The sequence below is a fragment of the Salmo salar genome, chromosome ssa01, assembly GCF_905237065.1.
Source record: "Salmo salar chromosome ssa01, Ssal_v3.1, whole genome shotgun sequence".
NCBI classification, from domain to species: Eukaryota; Metazoa; Chordata; class Actinopteri; order Salmoniformes; family Salmonidae; genus Salmo; species Salmo salar.
Window position 1 is genome coordinate 58,201,714 of NC_059442.1, and position 18,111 is coordinate 58,219,824.

General features: G+C 46.3%; 1 protein-coding gene across 1 annotated transcript; it reads right to left on the reverse strand.

Moving 5' to 3' along the window:
* Positions 1-3,754: 3,754 nt before the first annotated feature.
* LOC106606232 (synaptopodin 2-like protein) lies at positions 3,755-13,711 on the reverse strand. Its single transcript, XM_014202382.2, has 4 exons — positions 13,367-13,711; positions 11,186-11,337; positions 8,623-9,365; positions 3,755-6,726 (listed from the first exon to the last, which is right to left on the reverse strand). Exons 1-4 carry the CDS (start codon positions 13,466-13,468, stop codon positions 4,031-4,033), a joined length of 3,693 nt encoding a protein of 1,230 aa, XP_014057857.2. The 5' UTR covers positions 13,469-13,711; the 3' UTR covers positions 3,755-4,030.
* Positions 13,712-18,111: the final 4,400 nt, after the last annotated feature.

Here is an 18,111-nt window from a genome sequence, read left to right on the forward strand (position 1 = left end):
CATGGATGACTATGATTTAAAGTCTATCATAGTGCTTAGTTTACCTCATGCAAACCATCCAGAGCTTGCGAGATCAGGATGGTTCGTATGAGGCTAGTTCTTAGTGACGTTGATAGCCAATTACCTCTACTGCACAAACAAAAGGGTTGAAAAGAATCGAATGAATGGAAACACATTTCTGAGTTTCAGCAATCAACCATTCATTTAGCGAGGGTTTCAAATTATTATAATCCAACACACTTAATACAGTGGCTTGCGAAAGTATTCACCCCACTTGGCATTTTTCCTATTTTGTTGCCTTACAATCTGGAATTAAAATAGATTTTTGGGGGGTTTGTATCATTTGATGTACACAACATGCCTACCACTTTGAAGGTGCAAAATATTTTTTCATTGTGAAACAAACAAGAAATAAGACAAAAAAAATGAAAACTTGAGCGTGCATAACTATTCACCCCCCCAAAGTCGATACTTTGTAGAGCCACCTTTTGCAGCAATTACAGCTGCAAGTTTCTTGGGGTATGTCTCTATAAGCACATCTAGCCACTGAGATTTTTGCCCATTCTTCAAGTCAAAACTGCTCCAGCTCCTTCAAGTTGGATGGGTTCCGCTGGTGTACAGCAATCTTTAAGTCATACCACAGATTCTCAATTTGATTGAGGTCTGTTCTCAATTTGATTGAGGTCGAGGCCATTCCAAGACATTTAAATGTTTCCCTTAAACCACGCAAGTGTTGCTTTAGCAGTATGCTTAGGGTCATTGTCCTGCTGGAAGGTGAACCTCCATCCCAGTCTCAAATCTCTGGAAGACTGAAACAGGTTTCCCTCAAGAATATCCCTGTATTTAGCACCATCCATCATTCCTTCAATTCTGACCAGTTTCCCAGCCCCTGCCAATGAAAAACATGCCCACAGCATGATGTTGCCACCACCATGCTTCACTGTGGGGATGGTATTCTCAGGGTGATGAGAGGTGTTGGGTTTGTGCCAGCGTTTTCCTTGATGGCCAAAAAGCTACATTTTAGTCTCATCTGACCAGAGTACCTTCTTCCATATGTTTTGGGAGTCTCCCACATGCCTTTTGGTGACCACCAAACGTGTTTGCTTAATTTTCCTTTAAGCAATTGCTTTTTTTTCTGGACACTCTTCTGTAAAACCCAGCTCTGTGGAGTGTACGGCTTAAAGTTGTCCTATGGACAGATACTCCAATCTCCGCTGTGGACCTTTACAGCTCCTTCAGGGTTATCTTTGGTCTCTTTGTGTCACAGTTGTCTTCAAGAATGGACCAAGGCGCAGCGGGTATGTGGATATTCATATTTTAATTCCAAAAAGGAGTAAAGCATCCACCGGACAAAAACAATACACAAGACAGGAACAGTCTTGCAGGCACACAAAACGCAATGCAAGAACAACTACCCACAACCCCAAAGAAAAACACACACTACTATATAGGACTCCCAATCAAAGGCAACTCAACACACCTGCCTTCAATTGGGAGTCCAATCACCCACACAACATTTAACAAACACAAACCCCCTGCCACATCCTGACCAAAACTAACACAATTACGCCCTCTGCTGGTCAGGACATGACAGTACCCCCCCTCAAGGTGCAGACCCCGGAATGCACCTAAAAAAAGAAAACACAAAAAAATCCCAAAATACCCCAACAAAAGCAATAAACAATAAGGGAGGGAAGGGAGGGTGGCTGCCGTCACCGACGGCACTGTGCTACACCCTCCCTCCCCAACCCAACTATCCTGGAGGTGGCTCAGGTGCAGGACGTGGACCTCGCTCCACCTTCGGCGTCGCCCACTTCGGTGGCGCCGATAGCTGCGCCGGGCAGACGGGCCACTCGGGCTGACCCTGGCAGACGGACCACTCTGGCTGGGCCGGAGGACAGGCGGGCCACTCGGGCTGGGCCGGAGGACAAGCGGGCCACTCGGGCTGGGCCGGAGGACAGGCGGGCCACTCTGGCAGCTCCGGGCAGTCGGGCCACTCTGGCAACTCCGGGCAGTCGGGCCACTCTGGCAGCTCCGGGCAGTCGGGCCACTCTGGCAGCTCCGGGCAGTCGGCTCTGGCAGCTCCTGACTAGCGGGCGGCTCCGGCGGCTCCTGACTGGCGGGCGGCTCCGGCGGCTCCTGACTGGCGGGCGGCTCCGGCGACTCTTGACTGGCGTGCGGCTCTGGCGACTCTTGACTGGCGGGCAGCTCTGGCGACTCTTGACTGGCGGGCAGCTCTGGCGACTCTTGACTGGCGGGCAGCTCTGGCGACTCTTGACTGGCGGGCAGCTCTGGCGACTCCTGACTGGCGGGCAGCTCTGGTGACTCTTGACTGGCGGGCAGCTCTGGTGACTCTTGACTGGCGGGCAGCTCTGGTGACTCTTGACTGGCGGGCAGCTCTGGTGACTCTTGACTGGTGAGGCTGGGCTGACGCACTAGATGCCTGATGCGTGGGGCTGGTACAGGACGTGCCAGCCTGAAGACACGCACCTCCATGCTAGTGCGTATGGCGGGAAACACCGGACCGTAGAGGCGCACTGGCGGTCTTGAGCGCAGGGTTGGCATCACCCCTTCCGGCTCGATGCCTACTTCGCCCTGGCACATGCGGGGCGCTGGTACTGTGCCTACCGGCCTGAAAATCCCAGGCCTCACCACTGCCCCAACCCCAAAGCATGGGACCTGTCCAGTCTGCCCTACAAGGGTACGGGTAGCTGGCCTGGGGCTCCAATCTCGCCCCGCCAAACAGCCCTTGTGCCCCCCCCAAAAGAATTATTGGGGCTGCCTCTCGGGTTCCCTTAGCTCCCTTATTTTGTCCTCCCAGAATCTTCGCTCATCCTGCCAAGTCCATCCATCCATGCTGTTCTCCTGTGGCTTCCTCCTCTTCCACTGCTTGGTCCTTTTGTGGTGGGTAGTTCTGTCACAGCTGTCTTCAGGAATGGACCAAGGCGCAGCGGGAATGTGGATACTCATAGTTTAATTCCAAAAAAAGAGTAAAGCATCCACGGTGAAAAACAATAAGCAAGACAGCAACAGTTTTACAGGCTATACAAACGCAGTGCAAAACCAACTACCCACAACCCCAAAGAAAAACACACACTACTATATAGGACTCCCAATCAAAGGCAACTCAACACACCTGCCTTCAATTGGGAGTCCAATCACCCACACAACATTTAACAAACACAAACCCCTGCCACATCCTGACCAAAACTAACACAATTACGCCCTCTGCTGGTCAGGACATGACACTTTGTTGCCTCTCTGATTAATTAATCCTTGCCTGGTCTGTGAGTTTTGGTGGGCAGCCCTCTCTTGGCAGGTTTGTTGTGGTGCCATATTCTTTCCATTTTTTAATAATGGATTTATTGGTGCTCTGTGGGATGATCAAAGTTTTAGATTTTTTTTATAACCCAACCCTGATCTGTACTTCTCCACAACTTTGTCCCTAACCTGTTTTGCAGAGCCCCTTGGTCTTCATGGTGCCACTTGCTTGGTGGTGCCCCTTGCATAGTGGTGTTGCAGACTATGGGGCCTTTCAGAACAGTTGTATATATACTGAGATCATGTGACAGATTATATGACACTTAGATCGCACACAGGTGGACTTTATTTAACTAATTATGTGACTTCTGAAGGTAATTGGTTGCACCAGATCTTATTTAGGGGCTTCATAGCAAAGGGAGTGAATACATATGCAAGCACCACTTTTCCGTTTGTAATTTTTAATAAATTTTCCACAAGTTTTTTTTTTCATTTCACTTCAACAATTTGGACTATTTTGTGTATGCCCAGTATATGAAATCCAAATAAAAATCAATTCAAATTACAGGTTGTAATGCAGCAAAATAGGAAAAAACGGGGGATGAATACTTTTGCAAGGCACTCGTAAAAACATTTTTTGTTAGGTACTGAACAAGCTCATTGATCAGTATTTGACCACCTTATTACTTTATTGTTTTGCAGATATTTGTTTTAGGGCTGAGATGTGTCCAGTTCTTAGTGACAGACATGGTCTCCCACTCCCACCTGATCACATGGCACCTGGTCTCCACACACACGGCTGGACGCCCACCTTGGTGGCGATGAAGCGGGGTTTTGGCGCCTGCATGGCATTCGCCCTTAGGGGAGTGGGAAGGTTAGCAAGGAAAGTAAGCTCAGGGGCACTCTGAAACTGCTTGGCTCCTTGGAGCCCACTGCAGGACACTCCAGGATAGGGTGCTTGGTGGGGGATGGGGATGGGGTTGCGGACAGGGGTAACATTGATTCTGGGCAGCCCAGGCAGGCCCCCTGAATAGGTAGGAGCAAGGACGGAAGGTGGGGCAGAGACAGGAGCTGGGGCAAAGAAAGGGGGAGGGTGTGGGGAGAGAGGAGCAGGGGTTGGGGAGGTCATATCGGAGCGGGTCAGGCGCTCTCCCAGCGTTGTGGCTGAGCGAGGAGCGATCACGGTGGGGGCCAGGCTCGGGGCTGACATGGGCGTGGGTGTGGAGAAGCGTTTGATCTCATACACACGGGCCGCTTTGACTGGGATCTGTCTGGGAGGGGTCATGGTGCTGCCCACCATAGTAGTGTACCCTCCCTGCTGCTGTCTCTGATCCTGGTAGGAGGGAATCGCCGACAGCTTGGCAACGCTACCCCCGAACATAGCTGAGTTGAGCTGGTAAGGCTGCCTTCTCATGAAATCCAGAGCTTTGATTCCCTCCCTCTGAAAGGCGATCCCTCCTTTGCCTCCCCAGTCCCCCTTGTCAGACCTGCTGGTATCTCTCTGTGGCCCCACAGGACAGGAGGGGGCCAGCAGAGGGTTGTAGCCGATAGGCGGGGGGGCGCGGATGTTGGGGGATAACTTCCATTGTGAGTTGATATTGGGGTTGGGAGCATCCTGGGGCTCGACCCCTGGGCGGGTGACCTCCTGCCGGTAGGCGGGCTCCTGTGGGGTGTCTACCACATACTGGTCCATGCGGCTCTGCCTGCGGGCAAACAGCTGAGCACCCTTGCCTTCTTCCTGGGGGATCTGAGGGGCCTCGTGGATGACACGGGGTTTGGGGGCCACCAGTGGAGGCATCCTTCCCCGGCAGACTTCAGCACCCTGGTCTTCCTCTGCACCTGACTCAATGCCCATCACACTCTCTGAGTAGCTTCTGTAGCGGGGCCTGTCATCCAGGTTCTGCACCATGTTTAGCAGGTCAGGGTTGGGAGAGTTCTTCTTCTCAGCAGGGACTCGGAACATGGGCCTCCTGCCGCTGCGCCGACGAGCCTCCAGGAGGATGCCGGTACGACCACCAGGGGCAGGTGGGACCTTGGACATGGGGGATCTGAGTATAGGTGTTGGGGTTGTGGGGTTTGGGAGTGGGACAACTGAGACAGAAGCTTGGGGCATCTGGGCAACAGAAACTTGAGGTTGGTGTATGGGGTCAAATGACACTGGAGCTGGGGCTGATTGAGCCACTGAGACTGGGGCTTGGGGTATGGGTGCACCTGAGAATGGTGATGGAGGAGGAATTGAGGGTACATTGGCAAATGATCCTGGAGGTGGGGGTATGGGGCCACCTGAGAATTGTGCTGGGGGTGGAGGTATGGCTGTGAAGGAAGCCTGTGGAACAGAGGGCATGGGTGGTTCTGCCAGGTTCTCCACAGAGAAGGCAGGACAGGGATGAGTGGCCAGTGCTGAGGCGGAGGTGGAGAAGGGTCCTCTGGACACAGAGGGCGGGGGAGAGAAGAAGGCGGGATTACCACTTGGAGGCGGCTCTGATGAGGTGGAGAAGGGAGGTCCTACAATAGACACAGAGGTCGCCGGGCGCGGGGCGCTTTTGGTGACGACGGGGCGGAACACAACAGGAGCGGTGGTGGCTCGGTTGGTCACGAACCCTGGGTTGAAGGGGCGGGCTGTTCTGTTGAGCACAGAGCTGGAGGAAAGTTCTGGCAGCTGTGCTTGGGGTGGAGGTATGTGAGTGGTTAAGATCGACACTTGGGTGGTGATTGGGTTGGGTGCCACAGTCAGGGGTGACTTCACCATGCCGGCCGTGCTCACTGGAGAGTAGGCGACGTCTCCATTAGCCATGCTGTAGGCAGTAGGAGTGGCTGGGGCCGGTGCCATAGGCCTCTCTGCCACAGACCGAGCCTCCTCCTGGAAGGCTACAGGGGGCGGTGGTGCCATAGGCTGCTGAGGCTGGTACATCTGTGGTTGTGTTTCTGGCTGGGGCTGGCTCTGTGCATATGGCTGAGGCTGCTCCTGGATCTGTGGTTGGTTCGGTGATTGGGTCCTTATCTGAGGTTGGGCGGCAGCCACCTTCTTGGCATGCTCAGCCGCCCTCTTCCTCTGTTGTTCAAACAGCTGGGCGCCCTTCCCAGAGATGTTACTCAGGCCGGGACTGGGGGCATCTTCTGCCCCGTCCCCTCGCTCTCCACCTGCGGTCGCCCTCTTCTCCAGGGCATCCAGGTAGTCACTGTCCCAGGTGGTGTCGGGAGCGGCCGAGAAGCCATCCTCATCAAACTCCGACTCGCTTCCTGGGAAGAGACCATCTTCCTCTGGGGAATTGTGCTGCATGTCCTCATCCACGCTGCCAAAGCTGGTCAGCGTGTACTTCTTAGAGCGCTGCCTGCGCTTCTTGAACATCAGTACGCCCTTGGAGTTGGGGTTGGGGGCGTCTGTCAGAAGGGAGGCGATAGAGCGGCACTTGGTTCTGGCCTCCTTCACCTTTTTGTCTTGAACCGTGTCACCCCGGTTCAGTTCTGTAGGGGTCAGAGAGCATGTTTTAGGGTGGGTACGTCTGTAGAAATGCCATTACTGTTTCTATGTCATCTTGGTTATGGTCATTTCCGGTTTCAGTCCAGTCGCACATTTTTTTTAAAAGCTCTGGATGAAATTTATATTCAATTCTTTAATAGGAGTTATAATTCATCTGAACTGATTAACTTAAATTGGAACTGAATCTAACATAATATACACAAAAAAGATCACGGGATAGTCTTTTATAGGGTGGACTTTGATGCATTGACGACAGTAAAGGGGGATTTTTTTTTTTTACCAGTGATGAACGACCAGATGTAACCTTTAAATGGAGAACTCAGCATGACACCAGGTTCTAAAAACAGCAGGGAGAGTCTTTAACAAGCATCCATCTTCTAAGATGCTACCAGAGCACATCCGGTAAAATGACTGGCAAGCCACAGGCTTTTCACATTAACCAAGGTAAAGGAAAAATCCCTAGTTCCCAACTTCTAACTTCACCAAATAGCATTAACGGAAAGTGTTAACGGAAAGTCCCATCTTCTAGGCAGAGGTTGTACATTTCCACTACTTTGTTATGGTTTTTCTTAGCATAGGGAGGCTAAACCTATGATCCCAATGTGCCCAACTATGTAAGGAGTTGTTATTTAATTTGTCACCGGCAATGTCCCTGAACAGGACATGTGAATGCGAACCTGTAATTAGGGACACCTAGGGATTAATGACATTTTATTTCTTTAATTTCTTAAAAAAGCAACATCTTCAAATAGTCTCAGCCCTCCCTGTCCTGAAGTTTATGACTGACAGGTGGACATGTTGTAAATATTTTCTATTTATGCACTTTGTCAGGAGTTTATTATTTGCATAAAGTATGAAATAATCATATACTCTACTGTAGATAACAGAGATTCTCTGTCATTGTAACAAAGTATTTTTATGTATGGAATTTCCCTTTAATCTGCCATTTAATCCATCTGTCTAGGGATCGTTATTGCTTGGCAAACTCAAAAGATTCCAACTACTTATTTGATCCTGCTTCAGGTGGCTTTTCAAAATGAGTTTTAGTGGCTGATATGTTTTCTCACACCAACATAATTGATTCATTTTTACTGATCCGTTCTTGGCCTTATCTTAAAACCATACATTTCTGTGTTCCTTTGGACTAAGTGGAGCATTTGAAACATCTGTGACGGAACGTCATCCCATAGCAAACCTCGTAATCTCTGATACACAAACATGCATTCTTCAGCTGTTAGCCCAGGTCACTGGTCCATACATCAGCTGCCTGACAGACTGATCAGAGCAGAGGGCACCCCGCCTCACTATTATTAGCTATTGGTGTATTGGTGCCTAACCATCCGACCACGTGTGTATGTATTTTGTATATTCATATGTGTATGAATGGAATGTTATCATATTTTGTTTACTCTGTTTTACATGTGTCTTACATATACATGTAAATATGTATGTTTTTCTTAAACGTACCCTTGTTTTTTATTTCAGTCTTAGCGAGATGTAGCAAGACATGAACGTGAGAGGGGAATATAGTGGAGGAGAAGGAAAGAGTGATATATGAAAGTGGTCAGAGAGGGAAAGTGAGACAGGGGAGAAGGACTCTGCTATTTGATACCAGATAGCAGCTGCATGGAAATGCTTTTCCCAGTTCATACATGCAGTGCTCAGGTTACCGGGCAACTGAACCAGGGGACAAATATAGCCCCTGTTCTTAAAAGGGCCCCATGCAGACTAATGCTGTCTCATGGGGAACACTCTGCCTTTACCTGAGAGGACAATGTAATTTGTTATGCAGTGCCACCCTCAACTAGCCATTACATTACTAATTATTTGTACAGTAACAAATCCCGCATCACCCTATGGGTCATGATTTGTATACTCACTGGCTTGCTTGGCCTTGTCCATGTAGGTGACACAGAGCTCCTCGTCCAGAGGGGTGTCTATAGGCCCCACCATGGGCACCATCTGCCTACGGGAGCTCAGCTGCATGGCCTCCTTGGCCCTCTCGGGTGACACCAGTGGGACAACGTTGGATGGCTCCTGGAAGGTTCTGTCCTCCTCCACCACTCTGTCCTGCCCTGAGACCTGGTCCTCAACCGAGGAGATGATAGAGGATGTCTCTGTGGAGGTCTGGGAGGACCACATCCCTGGAGGGGGCTGGTAGATCACCTCCCTGCGGGCCACCCCTGGCAGGCCCTCCCCCCCTCCTCTGCCATCCAGTAACCCGTGGCCCTGGAGCCCTGGGTAGACCCGGGCATCTGGGGCACTGTCATAGCCGCTAAACTCTGAGGTCTCCCCTCCCTCCGGGGAGGCTCTACCGAAGGCTTTTCCGGGTAAGTTGCTGGGATTTCTGTGCTTCTGCCTCCTCTGCCTCTCGTTGGCCGCCACTTCTGCGTCACTGTCTGTCTCTCCGTAGTAGGCCTCGCTGCCTGGGGGCGAGGTGAGGCCTCTGCGCACCATGGGGGATAGGAGGGAGGACCTGCCATGGGGGACCTCCATGACAGTGGCTGTGTGGTGCAGTCTGGAGGAGGGGGACATGGCACGCAGGGTGGCTCGGTACTCTTTGTCGATACGGGGTGATGGGGCGCGGGTCAACAGCACCACGGACTGGAAGCCTGCCGGCGCCCTGTAGGAGCAAATTCACAACACGGTTACTTAACTATTGTTGGTCATACTGTTCTGGCTTATCCTATTTGTGTAGCACTTAATGATGGTTTAGAACTTAATGATTGATTAAAACTTAATGATGGAGTAAAACTTAATTATGGAGTAAAACTTAATGATTGATTAAAACGTAATGATGGTGTAAAACTTAATGATGGAGTAAAACTTAATGATGGAGTAAAAGTTAATGATTGATTAAAACTTAATGATGGAGTAAAACTTAATGATGGAGTAAAACTTAAATGATTGATTAAAACTTAATGATTGATTAAAACTTAATGATGGAGTAAAAATGAATGATGGAGTAAAAGTTAATGATGGTTAAACCTTAATGATGGACTAAAACTTAATGATGGAGTAAAAGTTAATGATTGATTAAAATGTAATGATGGAGTAAAACGTAATGATTGATTAAAACTTAATGATGGAGTAAAACGTAATGATGGAGTAACAATGAATGATGGAGTAAAACTTAATGGTGGAGTAAAACTTAATGAGGGAGTAAAACTTAATGATGGAGTAAAAGTTAATGATTGATTAAAACTTAATGATGGAGTAAAACTTAATGATGGATTAAAACTTAATGATGGAGTAAAACTTAATGATGGAGTAAAAATGAATGATGGAGTAAAAGTTAATGATGGTTAAAACTTAATGATGGACTAAAACTTAATGATGGAGTAAAAGTTAATGATTGATTAAAATGTAATGATGGAGTAAAACCTAATGATGGAGTAACAATGAATGATGGAGCAAAACTTAATGATGGAGTAAAACTTAATGATTGATTAAAACTTAATGATGGAGTAAAACTTAATGATGGAGTAAAACTTAATGATGGAGTAAAACTTAATGATTGATTAAAACTTAATGATGGAGTAAAACTTAATGATGGAGTAAAACTTAATGATGGAGTAAAACTTAATGATGGAGTAAAACTTAAAACCTCATGGATCGGCCCCTTTTTTTCAATTTTCGCCTAAAATGACATACCCAAATCTAACTGCCTGTAGCTCAGGCCCTGAAGCAAGGATATGCGTATTCTTGGTACCATTTGAAAGGAAACACTTTTAAGTTTGTGGAAATGTGAAAGGAATGTAGGAGAATATAAACAATAGATCTGGTAAAAGATAATACAACCTTTCCTTAGTATTTTTTGGTACAATCATCTTTGAAATGCAAGAGAAAGGCCATAATGTATTATTCCATCCCAGTTGCAATTTTGATTTTGGCCACTAGATGGCAGCAGAGTATGTGCAAAGTTTTAGACTGATCCAATGAACCATTGAATTTCTGTTCAAAATTTTGTATCAAGACTGCCCAAATGTGCCTCATTTGTTTATTAATAACTTTTCATGTTCAAAGCTGTGCAATCTCCTCAAACAATAGCATGGTATTCTTTCACTGTAATAGCTACTGTAAATTGGACAGTGCAGTTAGATTAACAAGAATTTAAGCTTTCTGCCAATATCAGATATGTCTATGTCCTGGGAAATGTTATTGTTACTTACAACCTCATGCTAATCGCATTAGCCTACGTTAGCTCAACCATCCCGTAGGGGACCCACCAATCCTGAAGTTAATGATGAAGTAGCCCTTAATGATGGAGTAGCACTTCACGATGGAGTAAAACTGTATGATGGAGTAGCACTTCAAGATGGAGTAAAACTTAATGATGGAGTAGCACTTAATGCTAATATAGTATGTAAAACAATATGTTAACGGCAGGGTTATTTGACAGACAGGTGTACCCATCAATGGTGAATGTAATTGCTCTCTGACCTCTTGACCTGGATGTGTAGTATTCCTGGGGAGCTGTCCATTATGGTCATGGCCTGGGCGTGGGACAGACCTCCACATGGCTGGTCGTTGATGGACACCAGCTCATCACCCTCCCGCAGTCCTGCCCTGCACGCCTTACTGCGCTTACGCACCTACACCAGCAGAGAGACAAAATATCACACACAGTATTCAATGTGAGACTGCCAACAGCACCCATTACGATACTCTCTCTTCATTACGATCTCTTTTTCTAACCATCACTCTCCCTCTCTAACTATTTATCTCTGTCATCTCTCCTTTTATCTGAAAAGTGATATTGCATGGAGAACATGACAAAGCCGCTCTTGATGTCGAGTCTTGATGACTTGCTCTGACAGCTTGGACGTGCTACAGACATTGCCCACAACCTGTGGCAGAAGTGAAACCCTCTTACCCACTTTATCAGGGAAATGCCAGCCAACACCTCTACTCCCCCATGCACTCTCCCTCTATTTGTGTACAGGGTCAACCGATAGGCAGCAGCTTGCCAGTCCTATGCTATTATACTGTGTACATGTAAGTTGTGTAGTACCTAGTATATTGCAGAGGAATTTATTTATCCTAGACCCCTAGAGGTTACTCTAGGATATGATACTGAAAACATCTGCATATTGAAAATGTTATGGCTACGAATACTGTGCATGTGTTCATTGTTTGGATCTGAGGCCGGGTATACAGGGTTCAACCCAATTCATCACTATAAGAATATTCAGGGCTGACATTGTTGACCCGTAATTATATCACAGGCCCCAGTTAGCTAACCCCATCAAAGTGGCCCTGACTTTGTGTTGCTACTTGAGGAAGGGGACATTAATAAGTCAATCAGTCACCTTGTGGTCTTAGCTCCTGGCTGCTGCCCCTGCATCAAAACACACACACGCACGTGCAGATTCACATGTGCACACACACACACACACACACACACACACACACACACACACACACACACACACACACACCTAACATGATTATTCCGCCTCCATTTCTGAGGTCAGGGGTCATACGCTTTTAGATTGGCCGCCACAGACACAGCTGTCTGTTCAGATAAGGTGAGCTGACGTCCTAAGCTCCTGTGCAGCTCACCTCCATGTTGGATTATGATCTACTATTTTTGAGGAACCATTATTCTAAGGGCTCTGATAATAATATTGTTCTCTATTGTGCAATTCAGGAAGTAGGGTACGGCCGTCGTGTTGATGCAACCTATGAGATCTCAAGAGTGTGTGCATGTTGAGGCTACATGACCTAGAACCCTCAAACACAACTCTGGACCTCGAAGCCAGTTCCACTGCATTTTTACATTGTTCCCCTCTAATCAGGGACTGCTTTAGACCTGGGACACCAGGTGTGTGCAATTAATTATCAGGTAGAACAGAAAACCAGCAGGCTTCAGACCTCGTAGGGTAAGAGTTGAATACCCCTGACCTATAAGAACCTTTAACTCTGGTAGAAACTGGATACATCAATGATTACATTGATGTACAAAATACTACAGTTTACCATAGAATACTACAGTACTTACTATAGAATTCTGTACTAAACTGAAGAATACCATACTACACACTGTAGTATCCCTCGATCATGTGTATTACTTACTATAGAATGTTGTCGTATACTGTAGAAGACTATAGTAAATACTACAGTATAATCTGCTAAAAAGTCTGCAAAAGCACCACTTTTTTAAACTATAGTAAATACTACAGTATTTAATTTGCATATACCCTACCTATTCCCTCCCCCATATTCCAACACTACAGTCAATACTATAGTATATAAATATAGTAATACTATAGTATTTAGATCATAGTGTAATATAGATTTTTTTTATGGGTACATTCCAAGCAGTAGAACTTTAAAGTTCAACAGCTCTATCAAACCCTCCAATGTCTACACATGAGACCCATTCCAGAACAGACACATGAGTCATCCTCAGGCCTTTTGGCCCCTGCCCATGGTGGCAGCCAATATTCCATCTGAACCACATTCACAACCCTTTATATCCCACTAATTCCAGACTCCATACAGTATATCATAGAATGCACTGTCATCGTAAAAAATGAACACCCACCATTTTTTTCTACAATTATTCAGAGCGTATCCTTTGTAACAGTTTTACCATCCTATCTTTCACTGAAGCCATACCTTGGCCACCTGAAGTGGTTTCTGGTGCTCCACGCCCCCCTGGAGACGAAAGCCCCATGGTGCTCCACCGGACAAGGTGATTATAACCTCTTCTGACACCATTATTGTGTGATACCTTCCCCTTTTTTGTGTTTCTGTCCGTTTGTCTGTCTTTTTGTCTTTCTGGGGGGGCCCTCAATGCATTTGCTCCATAGTTGTCAGGGCCCCCTCAGAGAGCTATGTCCACTCTCCTTCAGCTATAATGTCCTGGAGCTGACTTCTCTCAGCCCCTACTCTGGCACCTGGGCACACATACACACACTCTCCCACTGACACCCACACACACTCTGAGTATGAGCAGTGCAATGCTGATAGGGTTGCAGGCTGGAGGAGCTGACATAAAGAGAGAGAGAGAGGGGGGAGAGAGAGGGAGGGAGAGAGAGAGAAAGAGAGAGAGAGGGGAGAGGGAGGGAGAGAGAAAGAGAGAGAGGGAGAGAGAGAGAGAAAGAGAAAGAGAGAGAGAAAGAGAGAGAGGGGGGAGAACGAGAGAGAGGGGGAGAGAGAGAGGGAGGGGGAGAGAGAGAAAGAGAGAGGGGGAGAGAGGGAGGAAGAGAGAGAGGGGGAGAGGGAGGAAGAGAGAGAGAGTGAGAGAGAGAGAGAGGGGAGAGAGAGAGGGAGAGAGAGAGACGGGGAAGAGAGGGAGGGAGGGAGGGAGAGAGAGAGAGAGAGAGAGAGAGAGAGAGAGGGAGAGGGATAGGAAAAAAGAAGGAGAGAGAGGGGGGAGAGGGAGAGAGAGAGAGAAAGAGAGAAGGTGGGAAAGGAGAAGATAGGAGGGGGTGAGAGACCTGTGTCTGCTTACACAGAGAAATCCTGGCCTGAGTGAGTGAGGGGAGGTTCTAACTGCACACTTGTCCTGTCACTAAGACAGCAGAGTTGAACTTTCTTTCTATTTAACCTTTATTTTATAAAGTAAACATAGTCATAAAAACCAACACATTCATCAGTAATAAGGTCCTCAATCAGCGTTCTGAATTGCCCTAGAGCCCTCAAACTCAACTCTGGACCTCAAAGCCAGTTCCACTGCATTTTTACATTGTTCCCCTCTAATCAGGGACTGATTTAGACCTGGGACACCAGGTGGGTGAATAAAAAAAAAAAAAAAAATTTTTTATATATATATATATATATATATATACATACACATATATACAGTGGGGAGAACAAGTATTTGATACACTGCTGATTTTGCAGGTTTTCCTACTTACAAAGCATGTAGAGGTCTGTAATTTTTATCATAGGTACACGTCAACTGTGAGAGATGAAATCTAAAACAAAAATCCAGAAAATCACATTGTATGATTTTTAAGTAATTCATTTGCATTTTATTGCATGACATAAGTATTTGATACATCAGAAAAGCAGAACTTAATATTTGGTACAGAAACCTTTGTTTGCAATTACAGAGATCATACGTTTCCTGTAGTTCTTGACCAGGTTTGCACACACTGCAGCAGGGATTTTGGCCCACTCCCCCATACAGACCTTCTCCAGATCCTTCAGGTTTCGGGGCTGTCGCTGGGCAATACGGACTTTCAGCTCCCTCCAAAGATTTTCTATTGGGTTCAGGTCTGGAGACTGGCTAGGCCACTCCAGGACCTTGAGATGCTTCTTATGGAGCCACTCCTTAGTTGCCCTGGCTGTGTGTTTCGGGTCGTTGTCATGCTGGAAGACCCAGCCACGACCCATCTTCAATGCTCTTACTGAGGGAAGGAGGTTGTTGGCCAAGATCTCGCGATACATGGCCCCATCCATCCTCCCCTCAATACGGTGCAGTCGTCCTGTTCCCTTTGCAGAAAAGCATCCCCAAAGAATGATGTTTCCACCTCCATGCTTCACGGTTGGGATGGTGTTCTTGGGGTTGTACTCATCCTTCTTCTTCCTCCAAACATGGCGAGTGGAGTTTAGACCAAAAAGCTCTATTTTTGTCTCATCAGACCACATGACCTTCTCCCATTCCTCCTCTGGATCATCCAGATGGTCATTGGCAAACTTCAGACGGGCCTGGACATGCGCTGGCTTGAGCAGGGGGACCTTGCGTGCCCTGCAGGATTTTAATCCATGACGGCGTAGTGTGTTACTAATGGTTTTCTTTGAGCCTGTGGTCCCAGCTCTCTTCAGGTCATTGACCAGGTCCTGCGGTGTAGTTCTGGGCTGATCCCTCACCTTCCTCATGATCATTGATTCCCCACGAGGTGAGATCTTGCATGGAGCCCCAGACCGAGGGTATTTGACCGTCATCTTGAACTTCTTCCATTTTCTAATAATTGCGCCAACAGTTGTTGCCTTCTCACCAAGCTGCTTGCCTATTGTCCTGTAGCCCATCCCAGCCTTGTGCAGGTCTACAATTTTATCCCTGATGTCCTTACACAGCTCTCTGGTCTTGACCATTGTGGAGAGGTTGGAGTCTGTTTGATTGAGTGTGTGGACAGGTGTCTTTTATACAGGTAACGAGTTCAAACAGGTGCGTTAACACAGGTAATGAGTGGAGAACAGGAGGGCTTCTTAAAGAAAAACTAACAGGTCTGTGAGAGCCGGAATTCTTACTGGTTGGTAGGTGATCAAATACTTATGTTATGCAATAAAATGCATATTAATTACTTAAAAATCATACAATGTGATTTTACGTACGTAAAATGTATGCACACATAACTATAAGTCGCTTCGGATAAAAGCGTCTTCTACATGGCATACTTAGCAGACACTTTTATCCCCCCGTTCCATGGGGATGCTGGCTTATGGTACCTTCTATGCTTCCCACTGTTGTGTTAAGTTGGCTGGATATCCTTTGGGTGGTGGACCATTCTTGATACACACAGGAAACTGTTGAGCCTAAAAAAAAAAACACCAGCTTTTCAGTTCTTGACACAAACTGGTGCGCCTGGCACCTCCTACCATACCCCGTTCAAAGGCACTTGAATCGTTTGTTTTGCCCATTCACCCTCTGAATGGCACACATACACAATCCATCAACAACCCCTCGACAACCGCTTCATTTATCTATGAAATGTATTCTAAATGTACATCAGTCGGGTTTTAGACCAGGTCATAGCACTATCTCTGTTACATCCCTAGTTATACATGATGTGGTTAACTGTATGGATAAAAGGCAAAATTGTGCTGCCCTTTCATTGACCTGTCAAAGGCCTTTGATACTGTTCATTACTCACTGCTAATTCAGAGGTTTTCCTCATTTGGCCTATTTCAGGCTGCATCTAACTGGTGTAATAGTTACTTGACAGATAGAACTCAATGTGTTTCTACCGATGGTGTTAAAGGTAGACTCAGTGGAAAAACGATGTCACGAGTAGCACCATAGAAATTGAGATGAGCGAGATGCAAGACTTTGGTCTCACACGGTCAGTATCTGCGCATTTGCACAGGTTTGCTTCCTGTTGTTCACAGTGTTGTAGCCAGGGCACCAAAATAGCGGAGAAGTTGAGCCTTGCACTTCAACGCTCTTAGTTGTTGCGGAAATTGACCCACTATGCTGTTTACTTTCTGAATCTACGTCATATCGCTGAGTCTACCTTTAAATCAGGTTTTTGTGCCATAACGAAAGGGGGTAGGGGTTGATTCTGGGTCCTGTATATTTTACTGTTTACATTAACAATATTGACTTGACTGTAAAAAAAATTGTAACCTGCACTGGAATGCCGATGGTACTATTGTGCATGTTATTGCCACCACGGTTGACAAGGCTCTATCTGAACTACAGTCTGCCTTGATTGTTTTACAGAAAACATTTATTGACCTGAAATGTGTATTGAATGCAGATAAAACTAAGTATATGTTGTCTCTAGAGCACATTAAAATGACTTAGATGGTTTAAGGACTTCGGATGTGCCCATATTGATTGGGTCTTCTGCTTACAAATATCTGGGGATCTGAAAAGACAAAAAGCTGTCTTTTAAAAAGCATATCGATGAGAAAGTTAATAGGTCATGTCTCTCGCTAAATAGTAGAAAGCAGATTATTCAGTCAACGTTTATACCGGTCCTAGACTATGCCGATATCATCTATATAAATGCAGCTGCCACTTCATTAAATACGAACTACAATTTTAGTACTCATTACTGCATTCTCTAGCAGAAACTTGGTTGGCCTTTGATGCCACGTAGGTTGATACATTGCTATGTTTTAATTTATGAAGCCCTTTTACAAAAACTCCCACTGTACCTAACATCATTACTAACCTTTAGACATACTGTATGTTACCACACCCAGTTACAAGGATGGATAACTCTCTACTGAGTTACGTAAAACCTGCAACATCAGCAGTGTATCAAATACGTGTTCTCCCCACTGTATGTATATATGTACTGTATATATTTATTTATTTTTTTGGGGGTGCTTGCCTGTTTTGCATGTTATTTTGGCATTAATACGTGTCACATATCAGTTGGCAAACAATGTAAAAAAATAAATATATATATATATATATATATATATATATATATATATATATATATATATATATATATATATATATCATTGAGTTAATAAAACAGCATACAAACAGACAGCTCCAAAATGCAGGTGTATCATCCTAGCTCAGTGCTTCTGTGGTGGTGGGGCAGGCCAGAAGAAAATAGGAACATTGCACCGTGATTGGCTCAGCACTGCACCGTGATTGGCTCAGTTTTCTGTCACTCATGGGGACACTACGTCACCACCTTTAGTAAGGGTAGACATCAAGAATGTGAGCC